We start from the raw sequence: 18237 nt of genomic DNA, 5'->3' as shown, positions 1-18237 counted from the left end.
GGTGAGTTCCCTATGAGGATATTTTTGAAGAAGACTAAAAACAGTAAGGGAAAGGACAATAATATAAAGTTTCAATTCTCTCTATATCATCGTGTATTAACTTTTAAGCTTGTATTAAAATGTCAAGCCATGACAGAAACCACATTGGCAACAAGTGTATATGACAATGGAAGGACAATAGAGCTTACCCAGGGGGTTCCTTTACTTCCAAGGAAGATAAAAGGTTGCAGCAGCACATAGCTTTTTCCAGGGTGTGTGAGATTGCATTATTGGCAGAGGAGTGGTATTGACAGAGTGAGCTTGCCTTAAAAATCCCCTCTGCGACTTGCAGGAAAACTGAAATCGTCTGAAACCATTTTTCCAAACAGTGCAATGAAAAGTCCCCTTTCCTAAGAGAAGCAGTCTGCTGGTAGTGTAGAACCTGGAAAGAGGCAACTGTCTTGATCATCGGGGGATAGGCGTGCTGAAAGATTCCCTTGTTTTCTTTTGTTTTCAGAGTTCTGGTCTCCCGTCTCCTCCTTCAGTCTCTCAGGACTCTGCATGCAGATGCCACACTTCCTGACTTTAACTCTACTGCATTTGCGGCCGGTTTTCTGTAAATGATTGGATGGGAATCCAGTGAACGGACTGTGTACATTCCCACCTCTCCACCCACCCCTTCCTGCTCCGCCTCTCACCTTCCTCTAGCACAGACAGCCACAGAAACAGGAGCAAATGTTTCTGCTGTGGTCTGTGGCTTGGACCTTGCTTCTACTGAAAACGTCCAAGGCCCTGGGGCATCTGACTCACCAGGAGACCGGACTCTGGAGAGCTGAAGATCTGCTTTCTCTTGGGATTGAAGAGTGGCACTCCAAGATTCAAGAGAAACCTCTAGCTTAAGGGAGAGGCTGCTGTAAGATCTCCTGGACCTTCCGAGTTTCCTTCTATGAGGTTGTTTATACCTCTGCTGCTGACATTTTCACAGAAACTTCCAGATGGTACCAGAGGCCACAGGAGACCAAGAACAGAGCCAGGATGCCACATCCTACTGAAGACCCTTCCCTCCACCAAAGCACCCAAAGGCCATTGTTAGAATATGTAATTAGATTCCCCCAAACGCCATGTTTTGTTCACTAAGGTCTACGTGTCTCACGTTGTCTACCGCCAATTTGGTCACAGTTACAGCCATCTAAATGACAACTAGACCCTCCAGTGAGCCAGGAAAGATATGTCATAAGTTCCCTGTCTGCAGAGAAAAAAGTTGGACAGAAAAGGTCTTCATTGTATTACTGTTCTGCAGGAAAGAACAGATATGTTTTATATGTAATTTAATTCACATATTTAATAAATAAGTCACTGAAAATTATACATGACTTGTCTCTAATTGATGCACACATCTGGAAATCAAACAATGCAGTTGCCTTGCTGTGGTGTAATGAAATTCAATGACCACCATGTAGACTGGCTACACATAAGCCGATGGGCAAGCAAAAGCAGTAATGCCATCCTTTGAAAAGTTACAGTGATTTTGAAAAAGAAGGAAAGAAAGAAGAAAAGAAAATAATTTAGGTACTTGCTATTTTAAATTTTCTCAGATACATTGTCAACAGTATCGTGTGTGTGTGTGTGTGTGTGTGTGTGTGTGTGTGTGTGTGTGTGTGTAAGAGAGATAGATACAGACACTAGGCTAGGTCAACCCTGTCTCCCTATGAAGAATTTGCATTTTAAATTACCCTGAGGATTCTGTTAAAAATACCCTGAGGATTCTGGCAACATTGGGACCCCAAGAATTGTAAATCGGGGGTGCAAGGTATTGTTCCTGCTCTTGAATAGATTCTAATGTAGCTGTGGGTACAAGAGAACCCTGAAAAACTAATAGAGGATAATCGAAAGGATCGTATAATCTGAATAGATTAAGTTTATAAAACAGAGACATCAGCTTGAACCAGAATCAGAGACAAAGGTAGAACTCCTGACTTTAAAGAAGGGGAAAGCAGAGAGGGGAGAAAATGGGTGTGGGCACTCCTTTTACTATAGTTAGATATGCATGTGTCTGTTAATTAATTTTTGGTATAGGACTCACTGTGTAGCTTAGGCCGATCTCAAGCCACAGCCTCACATTCTCCTGCTTCAGCCGCTTGTGTGTTGGGATTGCAGGCCCGTGCCATCATGCCTTACTTGAGAAGGGGCATTCTAAATTGACTGAATAATATGAGCAAGGGAATAAATGCAAGAACAGGGAGGGGACACCATCGAGGAGCCTGGGTGATGCCAGATCACAATTTACCGAATGTGCTAGAAGCATAAAACATGGATAGAAACAGAGTTCTAGGCAACTCGGAACAAGTCATTGTGCTGATTCAGATATTATGCTTCTCAGCTTCTCCACCTACAGAAAAAATAAAATCTACAACAATATGCAAAGCATCGTTCAAAACATGGCCCCATGGAAGAGGGGAGCATAAGCATAGACTCATAGGCTGCAGCCGCCTGGACACTGGGGACCATACAGTTTACAACATTCCCTCCCCCCCACAATAATTGCATCAAGGAAAACTAGAATTGCCATCCTTACTTTGCAGATGTCAAAAGTACTCCAGAGATAGAAAGTAACTGGCCCAAGACCACTCAACTACCAACTATCTCAAATGAGGTCTCTTAAGTCCTGTTCTCTGCTACACTGGAGCTGGTGCCAAGCCCTTACCAGGTGGTGTGTACCTTGGTAGAAGTTATTGAAGCAATCTAGAAGCTAAGGTGTTGGTGGACTTGTCATCTGGCCATTTTCTGTGCCTAGTAACCACAACAGTGTTATTTTTGCTGGGCTCCAAAGATGGGTGTTGGATCTTAGTGAGGCTTGCAGAAACCGGCAGGCAAGCCTAAACTTTGACCCTTCCTCCCTGCCCCACGCCCTCCCCTGCAGGACAAGTGGGATTGCTGCTCTCACCTGTGGTGAAGAGCGGGAATGCTGCTTTGTGATGGGGCAAACATTCTTGGGCACAGTTCCTGTGGCACAGCCTCCAGCAGGGTTGCCCTTTCTTTCCTTGTAATACACAGTCCCTAGTCTGGTTCCCTAATAAATGCCTCTGACCACAGGGGGGAGTGACCTCAACAAACCCATGCCTACATGAGGCACAGTCCGGGAAGGGAGGTAGGGTGAGCCAGCCGCCACAGGGGACAGGGACACTGCTTCCTGCAGCCTCAAAGTCTTCCAGGGAGCCGCGACAACGTCAGCGCACAGCAGCGGAGACAGAGAACTGAGTGGCACTGCGCCGCAGGACAAGGGCCATGCTCCCAGTCTGCCGGCGCCTCTGCATCCTGGTGGTCTTGGGCACCAGCTGGGCGGGCTGGGGCAGCCACCCGGCCGAGGCAGCGCGGGTAAGGCAGTTCTACGTGGCTGCTCAGGGCATCCTCTGGAACTACCATCCTGAGCACACAGACCCAAGGTAATTCAGGGTGGAGTCCAAGTGGATTTCTCCAGAAGAAAATCCACCGTAATTGCAAGTGTTGTTTTGTTTTGTTTTTTGTTTTTTATTTCGGGGCGGTGGGGAGGGGAGACAAAGAGAGGGAGAGAGAAAAAGACAGACAGAGATGGACAGGAAGACAGACACAGAGAGACAGAATAGAGACAGAGACACAGAAAGAGACAGAAACACAGAGACACAGAGAGAACACAATTAAAGTGTAATAATGGTGGGTGCTAATTTTTGCCTCCACTTATAACAATTTACCATTGCGAGGATGTGGAAATTTTCCAGTGTAAATAGTTAGCTATGGCTAACCATCTTTTTCACTCCCCCTGCCCAATACTGTTTGTTCCCACTTTGCTAGTTTAGTCTACTGATGGATTGAAATGACCAGCCTCCTGAGCCTTACACCTTCCTGAAAGTCTGGTTCCAGCCTTTTAACAGTCTGCTTAAAATAAAAAAAAAATGGAACTTGTAGTTACATAACATTTATTCCTTGTAGACACAGGCTCTAAAGAGAAAGCTGCCCACCGTGTACTTCATTGTGAGGAGATAATTTAGTGACTCTTGCCTTAATTTTGTTACCTTCCTATAAATGACTTTCAAAATGTTGGTTCATGGAAAGAGGACACACTTGTATTTTTATCTTTTCTTGACTTATTCCTGGTTACCTAAGTGGCTTCATTTTTATTTTTCTTTCCCCTTGGATGACTTCCTGGAATATGGCTTATCCTGGATACTTTGGTCTGCTCTGAATATTACCCATGTTAGTGACCAGGTTAAGAAGGCCATTCAAAGATGTGTGTTAACTATGAGGAGATTTAAATAATCTCAACCCTATCTTTGAGTTGCAAAATACATTTTGCTAACTGGAAAGTTAAATGAAAGCCTTCCTGAAGTTAACCAACTCATAGATGTACTCAGCATTCATAGTTACTGTTTCTATTTGAAATGGTAAGCCTAGTAGTCTTCTAGTTGACTCATTTTTTTCCCTTTTAGTTGACATCAAAGTTTAAGCGATTGTGAAAGATGTGTTCCTCTTTTACAATTGCAAAACCAAAGCAATCAGCCAAAAAAATAATGTAATATTTTGAAAGCAATGTGTAACATTTTAGTATGAATGCATAATAAGCCTTTAATTTTTGTTGTTGTTGTAACCAGAACTATTTGGGATGGCATTACAGTCTATCTTAGTATTATGCTAATAAATATCACATTAAAATGATTTCAGGTATTGCATTTTTAGGGTGATCATCTAAGCTGTACCCACACTCTTAGGAAACTGCCATTAATGGAACACTCCCCTCACACACACACACCAAAAATGACATTATTTCCAGCGCCAATTTTCCTGCTTTTGGGTAGACAGACTTGGTGGCTGGTGTGTTCAGTATTCAGCCTGGCATAGGGCACAGGTAGGTGTAAGTCAGGGGACGCAAGGTTAGGGATGAAAAAAATTCATCATGTACAACATGAGGACTCTAGGTAACAACAGTGCATTACATGGGCAAATCTTCCTCTGGTAAAGGGAAATGGAAAATGGAAAAGAAAAATGGACAAGCTTGTTTGTCTTAGGGTTTCCACTGCTTCAGTGAAACACCCTGACCAAAAGGCAAGTTAGGGAGGAAAGGGTTTATGTGGGTTACACTTCAGCATTGCTATTCATCACCAAAGGAAGTCAGGACAGGAATTCAAACAGGGCAGGATTTCAGAGGCAGGAGCTGATGCAAAGGCCATGGATGGGAGCTGCTTACTGGCCTGCTTCCCCTAGGTTGCTTTCTTGTAGAACCCAGGACCGTCAACCTAGGAATGGCACGAGCCACCTTCCTAGTTGATACTAATTGAGAAAATGTCTTACAGCTGGATCTCATTTGCTCAGCTGAGGCTCCTTCCTCTCTGATGACTCTAGCTTGTGTCAAATTGACATATACAACCAGCCAGCACACTGCTGGTAGGGAAAACTACTAGAGGAAGCTCTTCCTTCAGTGTCTCCATCACTCCTGTGAAATATGGTACCGTAGTTATCAAGATGCAGAACCTCATTTGCTTGCCCTAGAAATAGAAAATGGAACAGAAGCATGCTGGGTCCAGATAAAGCTGAGGAAATGGTTTAACCCTGGATCTTGGCTCTGCTGTTAATCATCTACATCTTCCTAAGAAGTAACTTAATCGTTTCAGTGCAAGTTTTTGGCTTGTTCCCAATACAGATCTCAGAGTTTTACCCTTTTGCTGTCTCCGTTCTCTCAACTAGAAACAGGCTCCAATAAATGGACACCAATTTACCATTTTTCCCATTGGTTCAAAATTGTATCATGAAAGCAGAAAAATTTTTAATTACATCTAATTAATAGATTGATAAATGGTTCAAATATTTACTTATCAGAGACTCACATTTTTAACTTAGACCTGAAGTTTGAGTTTGAACTATGAGCTTATCTTCCTTTTTTTGTTTGTTTGTTTGTTTTTGTTTTGTTTTGTTTTCTGAGACAGAGTTTCTCTATATTGCTTTGGAGCCTGTTCTGGAACTCTCTCTCTATAGAACAGGCTGGCTTCGAACTCACAGAGATCAGCCTGTCTCTGCCTCCCCAGTGCTGGGATTAAAGGAGTGCACCACCAACACCTGGCTGAGCTTATCATCCTTAATAGAAAAATTGATTCTGATAAAGCAGAAACAGAGCAAAATCAGGCTTATGGAAGATTATAATTGATGATGATTATTTCATTTATTTCACTTGATATTCCAATTTATAAAACCTTGGGCTTTGGAAAGACAATAAAATATAGTTATTTTACTTTTATATACAAAATCTGGGCACATAGACACCTCTTTTTCTGGAATGGGAATAGATATCACATATGGCTTTCAAATTAGATTTTGTATTTTATTTTTAGTTTGAATTCTAAACCTTCCTTCAAGAAAATTGTTTACAGAGAATATGAGCCACATTTTAAGAAAGAAAAGCCGCGATCTAGCATCTCAGGTAAGTCTGAAATATATTTTTTAAATTATTTTTTGTATTGGGGTTTGAACATACAGTTTAATGCATGCTAGAAAAAAAAAAAACTCTACCACCGATCTAAATCTCAGTCTACATTTAAATTTTTATTCTGAGACAAGGTCTCACTAAGTTGGCTACCCAAGCTTTGAACTTGGTCTATGGCCCAGGAAGACTGTGAATTGTGATATTTTGGCCTCAGCTTCTCAAGTAGCTGGGACACCAGACCCAGTTTGTATTTCTTTTGATTTTAAATATAATTTTTCATGGATAGTATTGTATTCTTTATACTTGAAATATCCACTCTGGACTGGCTAGATAGCTCAGTGGCTAGAGATACTCGGTGCCAAGCCGGAAGACACCAGTTCCATCCTCAGAACTCACATGGTAGAAGGAGAGAACTGAGTCTCTCAAGTTGGCCTCAGATCTCCACACATGCAACATCGAATGAGCTCACGAATCACACACACATACCAAAATAAGTAAGTGTAAAAACATTTAAATATCCACTTAGTTATCTTCTGTTAATATGTATGATGTTCCTACAAGATTCCAGCTGTATAATATGTATTCCCAGATGCAGTGAGAATGTGGGGTTTCTTGTTCATAGTATTGAGAATTTCAGAGACAGTAAAATTTAAACCAAACAGGGGTTTTTCTGAACATAGGGCCCTGTGGAATGGAACAGGTCACATGCCCAAGCCAGCCATGTTTTTAACCTTGGTCAAGAAAGCCAAACAAAACATTTCAGTGTTTGAATTTGTATTTATTCATCTAACAACCCACAGCCGGGCGCCTTCTGTGGGCTTGACATTGAATTAGGCATTATGATTACAAGAGTTAGACAACATGAACTCCTGGGGCTTGGGATCTGTTTGTATAGGCACAGATGCACTCCAAGAGGATGAACTTGTCATTGTTCCTGTCCAGCTTCCTATATTCGTTCAAAGGAGCTATGTATGTTTGATCCTTTGCCTCAAGCTTTCCGATAGCTATGGCATTTGAAGAAACATCTCTTCTATTTTTCTTTAGTGCTTCATTAATCAAAGACTGATTTATCAAGGGCTCTGGGATCTTAACTACAGAAACATACTTCATAGGAAATGTAGAGGCTTATCCAGGCAGAATGTCTTCTAGTTGGGCCCCTTATCCTCAATCCACCAACCCTTCCCCCATCCTGGTGAGCTTTAGCAAGCTCACTTTCTGCCTCTTCTGCCCACCCACCCCCTGCTATGCCCTGCCTCATCTTGTCTCCTTTTCCTCAGACTTGAGTATTTCCTCCAGTAAAAAACAACAAAGTCTTTTTCTGGTAAATCTTATCTAAAAAGGGGAAATATGTCTCCTTGACCCCCATGCCTTTTTCTTGTCTCTCCATTCCTTCCTCCCAATTCTCTGAGTGAGAAGTTGATGTCATTCCCCACATTCTCTCTTCTTCATCCCTTCCCTAAGCTGCTCCAGTGTGACTAACTCTGTCTCTGTCAATTGCTGCCTCTGAGATGGCAACACCATCATTTCCTTCTAGTTCTGTCACCATTTCTAAGCTGCTTGACACGCTCCCTTTTGGACCTCTTTGCCTTGTTTCCCTAGTGACACTTCCCCCGATTTTCCTCTGAGTTCCTTTACCATCCCTTCTCAAATTCCCCATGGTCTCTTCTTCTCTGAGGCTCCAAACTCAGTCACAGCAATGACTTTTACAGATAGCCACCTGGAAGCTACATGCTTTAGGACATTGCACAAATTTCTACCCTATCCTAGCATTAGGACTTTTTCTTTCTTTTTGTGTACTGCCGGCACCATGAACTTACGCTCACCTTTTAGAGATGCTGTGAGGACCAGACTGGTTAATGAATACAAAGTACTTAAATGCTTACACATGATAAGTACTTACTACAAGTTAGCTACATTGTTGTTATTGCTGCTGTAGTAGCTGTGAGCTATGCCTCCATTACAGTGTGCATATCATAATATTGTGAATATAGCAACACAAATGTGCTTTTGCTGGTTTTATATTCCTTGTGCATTATAATTTATATGTTGATTTGACTTTAGATAAATAAATTAAGTATTCTTTCCTTTTAAGGATCACAACCTAAGAATACCCCAGTTGAGAGTCTGGGGAATGTAAAGGTGGATTATGACTTCCAACAGTCAGCCATTAGAGATGTACGATTGTAGAATGTTATAGCACAGCGACAAGGAAGAATGATGCTGAAGAGTCTGCAGTGAGAAGAGAAAAAGAAAGGGGAGTTGGGAAGCCAAATGATGGGTGTTGATGGGAGTATAAAGATGCCTTGTAAAACAACAACAAAAAAGCAGAGCACATGAGGGTTCTCAACCTGTGGCTTGTGACCCTTTGGGGGGTTGAATGACCCTTTCTCAGGGTTGCCTATGACCATTCGAAAACCCAGCTATTTTCCATTCAAAACAGTAGTAAAACTACAGTTATGATGTTGTGGTTAGGGGTCACCACAACATGAGGAACTATAGTAAAGGGCCACAGCATTAGGAAGGTTGAGAAGCACTGGACTGGATAGACTCAGCGAGCTGTGTGATAGCTTTGTCCCAAGGGAAGTAGAGAGTCACTGAGATCATTTAAGTGGGAGAAAAGACAGACCCAGATTTGCACTTTAGTACTGGTTTCAATATTGGTCTATGACTGTGAATAAAGTGGAGTGGTGCACATGTATAAAAATGCCATAATGAATACCATCGCTCCCTATGCTAACTAAAAATTAATTAGAAAAAAAAAGATTGTTCTATCCAAATCTGGAAGATGGATTAGAGAATAGCCAGAGAAAGTGGAAATGTGGCTTTAGTGCCAGTCCAGGAAAAAAGGCAGTGGGAAAGCTAAGGTGGAGAAAATTAAACAGATTCCAAAGATACTTAGGAACTAAAAAAATCAACTAAACAGGTGGCTAATTGGATGGAAACAAGAGAAAGGGGATTATAATTGACTTCAAGGTTTCTGGGTTGAATAGTAGAATGGATAATGTGCTATTCAGCAAGGGAGAAATTTTAAGAGAAGAAGGAACCTTTTTTCAAGGATAATGAGGTCAGAAGGTTGAGGTGTCTGTTGAGTATCTACCTAGTGTCGTCAAAAAAGCAGGTGCATTTGAGTTTTGCTTTTAGGTGGGAGATCTGAGGCAGATAGATACAAATATTCAGGAGACATCATCACCAGGTTATACATGAAGATCTAAGGGAACATAGGATCAACCAAGGAAAACATAACTAGAAGAGGAGGCTTTGACAGAGCTCAAAGGAGCAACAGAGGACAAGGGATAAGCCAAGAAAGCAATGGTCACTGCAAAGCTTGAGAAAGTCTTCCTAGAGAGGGCAGAGGAGAGCAGAGAGTATGGTTCCCCAGAAGCAAAGCAAATGGCACCAAGGGCAGTGAATATTTGTAGGGGGAGCAATAAAACTCAGTTTCTGCTATAGTGGTGGGATGAAAACTTATGGCAGGACTTGGGGAGTAGATGGTGGGTAAAGAAATGGAACCACAAGGAAACTATGATTCTTCCTGAAATGTGGCTCTGACTGGGAAGGAGGCAGGGGCATTCTGGAAATGAATGAGAGGTTGAAGGACATTTGGGAGCATCACAAGAATGTAATATTTATTAATTCATTAGAAAAGCTACCTGGGGAAGAATTGATGGATCAAGACACAGAAGAAGCAGGAAGAGCTGGTATTAGAAGCTGCAGCTGGTTTTGGCCTTAGATAAAAAGGTTACTGTCTCACTGTGAGTCCTCGGATGCGGCATTAAGATCAGCTATAAAATTATTTTTGTGGTTGTGGGAAGGAAACTGGAGGATCACCTGTCCTCTCCTGCAGAGTCTATTTTCATATTCCAGGACAGAGTTTACTGTGTTCAATAGATTCATAAGAACTATTTAACTTGTGAGTAAATGGGAACATAGTCACTAGGCCAAGAAGAGAAGACAAGTGTTCAAAGCTGAATGCTATGTGGCTTTTGCCAGGTTCACCAAATATTGATGTCATTGCTAAGCAATGCATTGTGCTGAATAATGCCCAGTAACAGAAAGACTATGGCCACACTGGAGACTTTTGAACTGATAGAAGGAGGCACCAATAGTTTTTTCAAGAGGGAGACCACTGAGACAGACATCCTGCCAGATGAAGGCCTTTTGTAGTGATCTCCTGATAGAGCCTTGTTAGTCAGAAGTAGACCTTGAGAGTCGGTGAGAACAGCCTGGATCATATTTAAGCCCTTTCACATTAAATGTTAGCTTTCTCTCAGTGCCTGTTTATCATGGGACTTATTTAATGTGGGGGAACTGGAGACTGCAGCATCCATTTTTTGCAGCCCCTTCTTAAACTCCCAGTTCTGCTTAACTCTGAACCCTTGATTGGAAGAAGTGCTATTGCTTTCATCATTATATCCCAAGGATGGAGAACTGGTGAGAAAGAAAAGCCTCTGATCTGGCTCAGATCTGGACTTGAAGGCTAGTTAGCGCTGCCCAGATCTAGCTTGTGTTATTTGTACCTTTGGTGTGTTTCCTTTTCCAAACACTCAGTGGGTGTGACTCCAGCTGAGCCATGAACAAGTTGTGGTTCTTCACCTTTGTACAAGCCGAGGCTAGTCATTTGGGTTATATAGCCTGAAGGTGACATTTTGGTGAGGTTTGTGGACACCTAGACAGTTGGAGAGGCCAGATGCAGTTTCAGGAATCCAACCTGGGCTTCAAAGTTTTGAATCTCCACATGTTTCTATGAACTCCTTGTCCCCAAATGAGCTTTAATTGCTAACTGTAAGCTGTCTTCGTATGGGGTCATTCCTTGTTCAGCAGTCTGATTAGCTTATCCACTGCAGTCTTTCCAATTCTTCAACTGCAGGAGATTGACTACACACCAGGCAGTCTTCTCCAAGCCACAAGGTATATTGCACCTTCTCCCAACCTTCCTTCTCTCCCATCAAACCATCAGTGGAACAGAGCTTAGATTATGTGGCTGAGAGAGGAGGAAATCTCGGCCTTGAGTCTGCTACATGCACTAAGGTATTTGAGTCACAGTTATGAAAACATCCTTTAGCTGTACCTTAATTATAAAGAAGCAGGAAGGGAGTTTGAATAAACACCCAAACTATCAAAATGTCCATTGAAGTAAGAGGTTTTACTGGGTCATATATCCCAGGAAAGTTTTTCTTGGCATCTGGCATTTGTAACCATGTGACACCAACAAACAAATGACCATGCAAGAGAATCATGACACCAAAATACAGTGCCCACTGCGATCCTGCCATCAGTAAATACTGGACCGCTTGCAGTCTGAGCATGTTGTGCTGCCATAATGAGTCAGGGTGAAAGGTAACATTCAGAAGACAGGGCCAGCCAATGAGGGAGATGAAATCCAGAAAGAGGAAACCATCTGGCTTAGTCTGGGAAGGTTAGGGTCTTAACTGTTCCAAACAAAGAACTAGGGAGAGATTTTTCTTAGGAGCATCAAGACCTAGATTCTAGGCTCAGCAATGGGAGGGAGTCACTGATTGATCTTGGGTGAGCCAAGCCCCACTCTCCCACACTCCCTCCTCAGGCTTTGTTAACCATTTCTAAAATGAGACATGGAGAATGTGCTCTCCATGTTCCTGTCTGGAGCATACAGAAAAACAAACCAAAAAAGCTCCCAGCATAAAAACAACATAAATTCCAAGATAGGTGCTTCAACAAAAGGAAAAGGACAAGAGTGGCCAGAAAGATAGGGGCAAAGAAGGCAGGAACTAGATGACAGTGGCCAGAAAGATATGAGCAAAGAAGGCAGGAACTAGATGACAGTGGCCAGGAAGATAGGGGCAGAAAAGGCAGGGGAAGGATAAGAGTGAGTAGAAAGATGGGAACAGAGTAGGGAAATAAGGACCTCTGTTGAGCTGTGACAAATTACTGCACATTTAGTGCCTTGGAAAAGCATGAATCAGCCAGATGTCCTGGCACACAACTATAATTCCAGCATTGGGAGGCCAGGACAATAAGATCATGAGTACGACAAGGCAATCAGGCTACATGGCCTGACCCCTCCTCAAAACATGAGTTAGTTTTTTTCTTCTTCCATTAAAGTTATAGTTCTGGGTGTGTGGGTGATCAAAGTAGGGTTCACTAGGTTTAAATAGAGGAGTTGGCAGAGCTCTGTCCCTCCTAGAGGCGCAAGAGAAGTCACTGTCTCACTTTTTTCCATTAATTAGAGCTGCCTGGGTTTATTGGTGTCTCCCCCTTACTCCATCTTTAGAGTTGGCAGAGTGGTATCTTGTAATTCCTCCTCAAGCTCTTCTTGTAACCCTTTAGTGAGTACCCCTGTGGCTACATAAGACCTCTCAGGTAACCCAGAAAAATCTCTGACTCCTACAATTAACCATTAATTTGATGATATGTGCACAGTCCCTTTTACCACACAAGGCAGCACACTTCTGAATCTAGGCCTTATAACACGGAAGGGAAGGGGCATTGCCTGCCCACCACACACACCACACAGAACCATTGCATGGTATCTTCCATCCCACAGCATGTTGCTTTTGTCTACCCAGCTCCCGAGCAGAACCTTCCTGGCACCATGTCACCTTGCTGGTCCCCACCTCCTACTCCATAGTCAACCCACTCTAAAGCTCTGAAGTTTCATCTCCAGCACACATATCTAATATTTTCTTCACTGAAGACCTCCACAATGCCCTTAATCTTACCAATGTTCCTCCCAGACCTTCTTTCAGCCTCTATTCAACTTTCTCCCTGATCATTCTCAAGAAACAGACAGCATTTAAAATCTAAATCTGGGCCAAAGAGAAAGAGAGGAGGAGGGGGAAAGGAGGGAGAGATGGCGGGGGAGAGAGGGAGAGATAGTGTAAATGGAAAGTAACAAAAAAGAACAAAAAAATAGTAATCTAGGTCATATTGTATCTTGCTGAAAAACCCCAACAATCTCTGACTGTTATCAGATGAAACCCAAAATTCCAAATGTCCTACTCAGCCCTAAGTGGCTGGCCCAATATGATGCCAATATGATGTTACTTTCAACACCTTGCTCTCTTACCTACTAAGAGAAGGTGCTCTCTTACCTGCCTCAGTGGCCATCAAGAGCTCCTTGAGCAGGCCAAGTTTCCTAACTTGCCCAGCTCTTTGTTTCCCTGCCTTCACACCTCACAGAAAATATCACTTCCTCAGGAAAGTGCTTGTCAAGCCTGACCCTCACCCTCCTCACAAGGCTGGAACAGGCTTTTCTCTCTACAGCGCTCTCTACCAGAGTCTGTGCTTCTAGCTAGAGCTGCCTGTGTTTCTCCATGCGTTTCTCCCTCCCTCCATCTTCACAGTCAAGAGAATGACATCTTCTTTGATGTTATTAGAGTTTATAATTAAATATTTGTATGCTTACTTGTTAGAGTGTTTCTCTTAGTATCTTGTGAGCTCTAAGAAGTCAGAGAGTGTCTACTTCTCGTCCACATGTCACCAAAGCCATGTGTCACCACAGTCGGATGCCTAAGATGGTATGCAAGTGTGAAGTTCTGTGGAAAGAGGTACCTTAAAATTCAGTGCCTCGAGTAAGACAGATTTAAGTTTAAATCATAGCTTTGCCTTTGTTGGTTTTGTGATTTGGGGAATGGTATTTAATACTCTGAGGCTCACTTTCCTAGTATGTAATATGAAAATCTAATCAATGTCTTAAATTTTTATTATGAAGGTTAATATAAGGGCCTATAGTACTTACATATATTGCAGGAAAATAAGTGAAAGTCCCATCCTAATTATCACACTGCAAATGTAATCAACTGTAAATGATGCTGGCTGAACTTCATGGCCGTGTTATGACTTCCTTCTTCTGCTTCTAAGCCTCCCAGTGGGCAGAAACAAATCCTGTAATATTATGGCTGGCTTGGGCATGAGAGCAGCCATTGCTGCCACTTGACTGAACTGTAGTTAGAGTTGATGGGTGCCGGAATAATTTGTGAGCACATGTTAAAATGCAAAGTCACAAGCTGCACCTCCAGAGCCAAGGTCAAGGTGGTAACTGGAAATCTTTCTTTTGGTAAGACACCGGGTTAGTCTGAAACGGAGTCTTCAAATACTCCACTTTGGGAAATTGTGGCATATGAGTCTCCAGAACTCTGGCTATATATAAGCTTCCTGCTAGGAACCAGATGGAGCTGGCCCTGCAACCTCTCTGCTCCCATAATATCTTGTCCATCTAGAGTGTGTCTACATTCAAACTGTATGGTCCCCTGGGGGTCAAGGACTGTGTGGATCAAGACTCGGAGATGTGCCTGGCAATAGCAAGTAAAGCCTTGGTGTTGATGCCTGTGTCCCTGTCCTGCTTCCTGCTTCTTCCCTGACATGTTGACACATAGCATTACTTAGCCAGTGGCTCAGATCAAAAGAGCTTTGGGATCTTTCCTGACTTCTCATATATGCCACATCCCATCTTTTAGATAATCTTGTTAGCTTAACTTCCAAATGTGTCCAGAAAATCATCACTGCACTGCTACACACACGGCCTCAATGTATCACTATCTATTCCTTAAGCTACAGCTCTCTTTTCCATACACAGCAGCTGGCATGTTCTTTTTTCTAATGAGTATGATTTTTAAGACATGTTGAACCATGTCTATGCTATACGAAGTTCAGATGACTTGCTGTTCCATGTAGAAGAAATCCAAATTCTTACCATAGCCCATGGACCCTTCATCTCTCACACCTGCTCACTCATCGTTTCCCCTTGATACTGTAAAATCATTGCTGTGAGAACTGATACGAGGGCTTTCCTTAAATACATTAAGGTCACTTTTGCTTAAGGTCTCAGGGATCTGGGGATTTTTGAACTTGTGTAAGTACCAGAGAATGGTAGGATTTACTCCTTGATTGCATTCAGCTCTGTGGGGTGGGGGATGGGAGAGTGAAGAGTAAAATGTGAGAGAAGACACATAGCACTTGAGAGTGGGTAGGATCTGGGGCAAACAGTATCTCATATCTCGGGAATTGCGTTGGGTTAAGGCCAAGGATTTGCCATTGGCTGTTATTCAATGAGCCATGGTGGAGTTGATGGGACGACAGAGAGGCAAAGATCAGGATATGGTTTAAGTCAAGTTCAAGAGAAGCAAGCCAACTTGTAGTATGTGTTTATTGCTCAATGTTGCTCTTACTGGTTGTAGGTTTTAATTTTTGTGTACGTTTTCCTGGAAAACAGTTGACATTTGTTATCATCGTATATAGTTTTTGCATCAGGCTTAAAACCTTCTTCTTTAGAGTAAATGGGGAATTGTAGTGGCATCTAGCCTTGCCAGTGAATTTGTTTTGGTGGCCACACCTCTTTGGGCATGGCTTCAGGTGCAGATGGAACCAGAAAGAGGAAAGCATGGGGCAGGCTCTTTCTCTCTCTCTCTCTCCCTCCCTCCCTCCCTCCCTCTCTCTCTCTCTCTCTCTCTCTCTCTCTCTCTCTCTCTCTCTCTCTCTCTCTCGGTTCGTGGATCAGGGCAGAGAAAGGCTGCAGTGGTTGTTTATCATTATCTGTGTGAGTTGTTCCCCAATAAAACACCCATTTATCATTTATCTTGGGTCTAGTGAACTCATTATTTCCCCACCTTCGCCAACTTCAGGACCAGAAGGAGTGACAGCAATCACCTTGGAACCTTTCTACATGTTCCTCTCGATTAGCAGCTGTGTCTTTGATGATCCTGAATACAAACAATTTCAAACTTATCTTCCTATAGGACTCCTTGGACCTACTTTATATGCTGAAGTTGGAGACACCATGAAAGTTCACTTTAAAAATAAAGCGGACAAGCCCATAAGCATCCATCCTCAAGGAATTAAATACAGTAAATTTTCAGAAGGTAAGATGAGTTTATTATCCTTCTGATGAAAGAATGGGTGGATTCTCGCAATAGTATTGCTAGATATTTAAAAACTGGTATAGTTAGCTAGACACTCTTAGAGAAATAGAAATTATAAAAATCTATCCTGCTTTTTGGTTTCAGAGAGGAAAACCAATGGTTTAGAGTCAACGAAATATCTAACTTTGTTAGGTTCCTGCTCCTAATTAGGTGGGTGGGAAAATCATCTAATTTCTCTGAATTCCATATGTTCATCTTAAAAATGGGAATAACAATACTTTGTAAGATGGTTTTAGGCAGAGGTAAGTCCATGTTTCTACAATAAGAACAAGCAAGAATTATCATCACAGAACTCAATGCAATGCAAATGCATTCTGCTTGAACTCCACGACTACTATGCTTCCTTCCCCTGCTCCTACGAGTTCTAATGGGCACAAACAAATGCCATAGTAATTAAGGGTGAACCAACATTTTTTTGTAAAAAGCCAGCTGCTAAATACATTCAGCTCTTCAGGCAATAAGATTTAGGCTGCCTTGGAAAGAGGACATTTTAATTGAGGAGCTGCCTCCTTCAGATTTGCAGCATGTCTATGGAGTATTTTCTTGATTGTTGATTGATCTGGGAGGTCCCAGCCCATTGTGGATGGTGCTATCCCTGGCAGTGAGCCTGGGCTGTACAAAACAGTAGGTGAGCAAGCCAGGGACTCAAACCCATGAGCAGAATTCTTCAGTGGTCTCTGCTTCAATTCTGCCTTGAGTTCCTCCTGCCTTAGCTTCCCTCTTTAATGAACTATAATCTATAAACCAGGTCCACCTCATCCTTCCCAAGCTGCTTTTGGTCAGTGTTTTATCACAGCAACAGAGAAGAAGATTGGAATAGCTGGCAAGTTCCTGGATGAGACATTGTGCACAGAAGCCTCCTCTATGTTACCCAAATCCATACAGTGATTAAGAGGTTTCTCAACCAGAGTTTAGCAATGCAGAGCAGGTGAAGGAGACAATAGCACAGTCAAACTGTCCCTTTCAACCGCCACTTAGAATGTGGGAGAAGGTAAGAGTCGTGGACTCTGGCCCTCAGCTCAGTTGTTTGCAGAGGGAATGGACCTTGCAACATCATTCATCTTCCTTCAATGTTTATTTGACCCTTTATCACTCAGTCAGCAAGCATTTGTGAAACAAAATTGCTGACCATTCCCCCGGGCACATCTATTTGTAGCTTCTTAGCATTGTATAGGAGTACCTATATTCCCATAAATTCAAAAGCAGTAATAAATGCAGATAAGTAGGAAAAATAAAAAACTTCCCTGGGAAACAAGATGTAAACTTAGTACATATTTTCCTTCATGTAGAGACAAGCCTCCATTTCAATGTATCATGCCCTTCTGTTTTAAAATGCACTTATCCTCACCTATTGCCTACCTCTATGGTTGGACCTATTTTGGTGGAGATAAACTAGCTACATGGTGAGCCAGCAAAGCGAGAGTCCAAATTCTTTATCTCAGAAGTATAAGTTCAATAGAAGGACAGTGTGAGACAGAGACAATAAGAATAGTTTTAAGAAGCCATGGTGGTAGGTAGGTTGAAGATGAATTCCCCTGTTGGACAGAATACACAAACTGGTTTCTGGAAATGCACACAATTTCTTTCTCATGGTATTGACTCTTTAAAGCTTTGTATCAAGTCTGGGAAAGACAGCACAGCAGGTAAAACATAGGCACCTGAGTTCAAATTTCAGAACTCCCATAAAAAGCAAGGCATGGCCAGATGCATCTGTAACATTCAGTGCCTGGGGACAGGGAATGGAGACAGGAGCTCTCTAGGGCTGGCTGGACACAAGCTGAGCTTTGTTCACTAAGAAACTCAGTCTCAAGGTACTAAGGGCAAGAGTGATCAGGTCATCAGGTATCCTCTGGCTTCCACACACACACGCACGCACGCACGCACGCACGCACGCACGCACGCACGCACGCACGC

General features: G+C 42.5%; 1 protein-coding gene across 1 annotated transcript in view; it reads left to right on the top strand.

The window, feature by feature from the left end:
• The first annotated feature begins 3264 nt into the window (after positions 1-3264).
• F5 (coagulation factor V) overlaps positions 3265-18237 on the top strand; it is a 65376-nt gene continuing 50403 nt past the window's right edge. Inside the window, exons 1-3 of the mRNA XM_027417161.2 lie at positions 3265-3422; positions 6336-6424; positions 16141-16263. Coding sequence (XP_027272962.1) covers positions 3265-3422; positions 6336-6424; positions 16141-16263 — 370 coding nt within the window. The remainder of the gene's footprint in view (positions 3423-6335; positions 6425-16140; positions 16264-18237) is intronic.

The sequence above is a fragment of the Cricetulus griseus genome, chromosome 5, assembly GCF_003668045.3.
Source record: "Cricetulus griseus strain 17A/GY chromosome 5, alternate assembly CriGri-PICRH-1.0, whole genome shotgun sequence".
Taxonomy (NCBI): domain Eukaryota; kingdom Metazoa; phylum Chordata; class Mammalia; order Rodentia; family Cricetidae; genus Cricetulus; species Cricetulus griseus.
The sequence above is the reverse complement of the archived record's forward strand: the minus strand, read 5'-3'. Positions and strand labels throughout refer to the sequence as shown.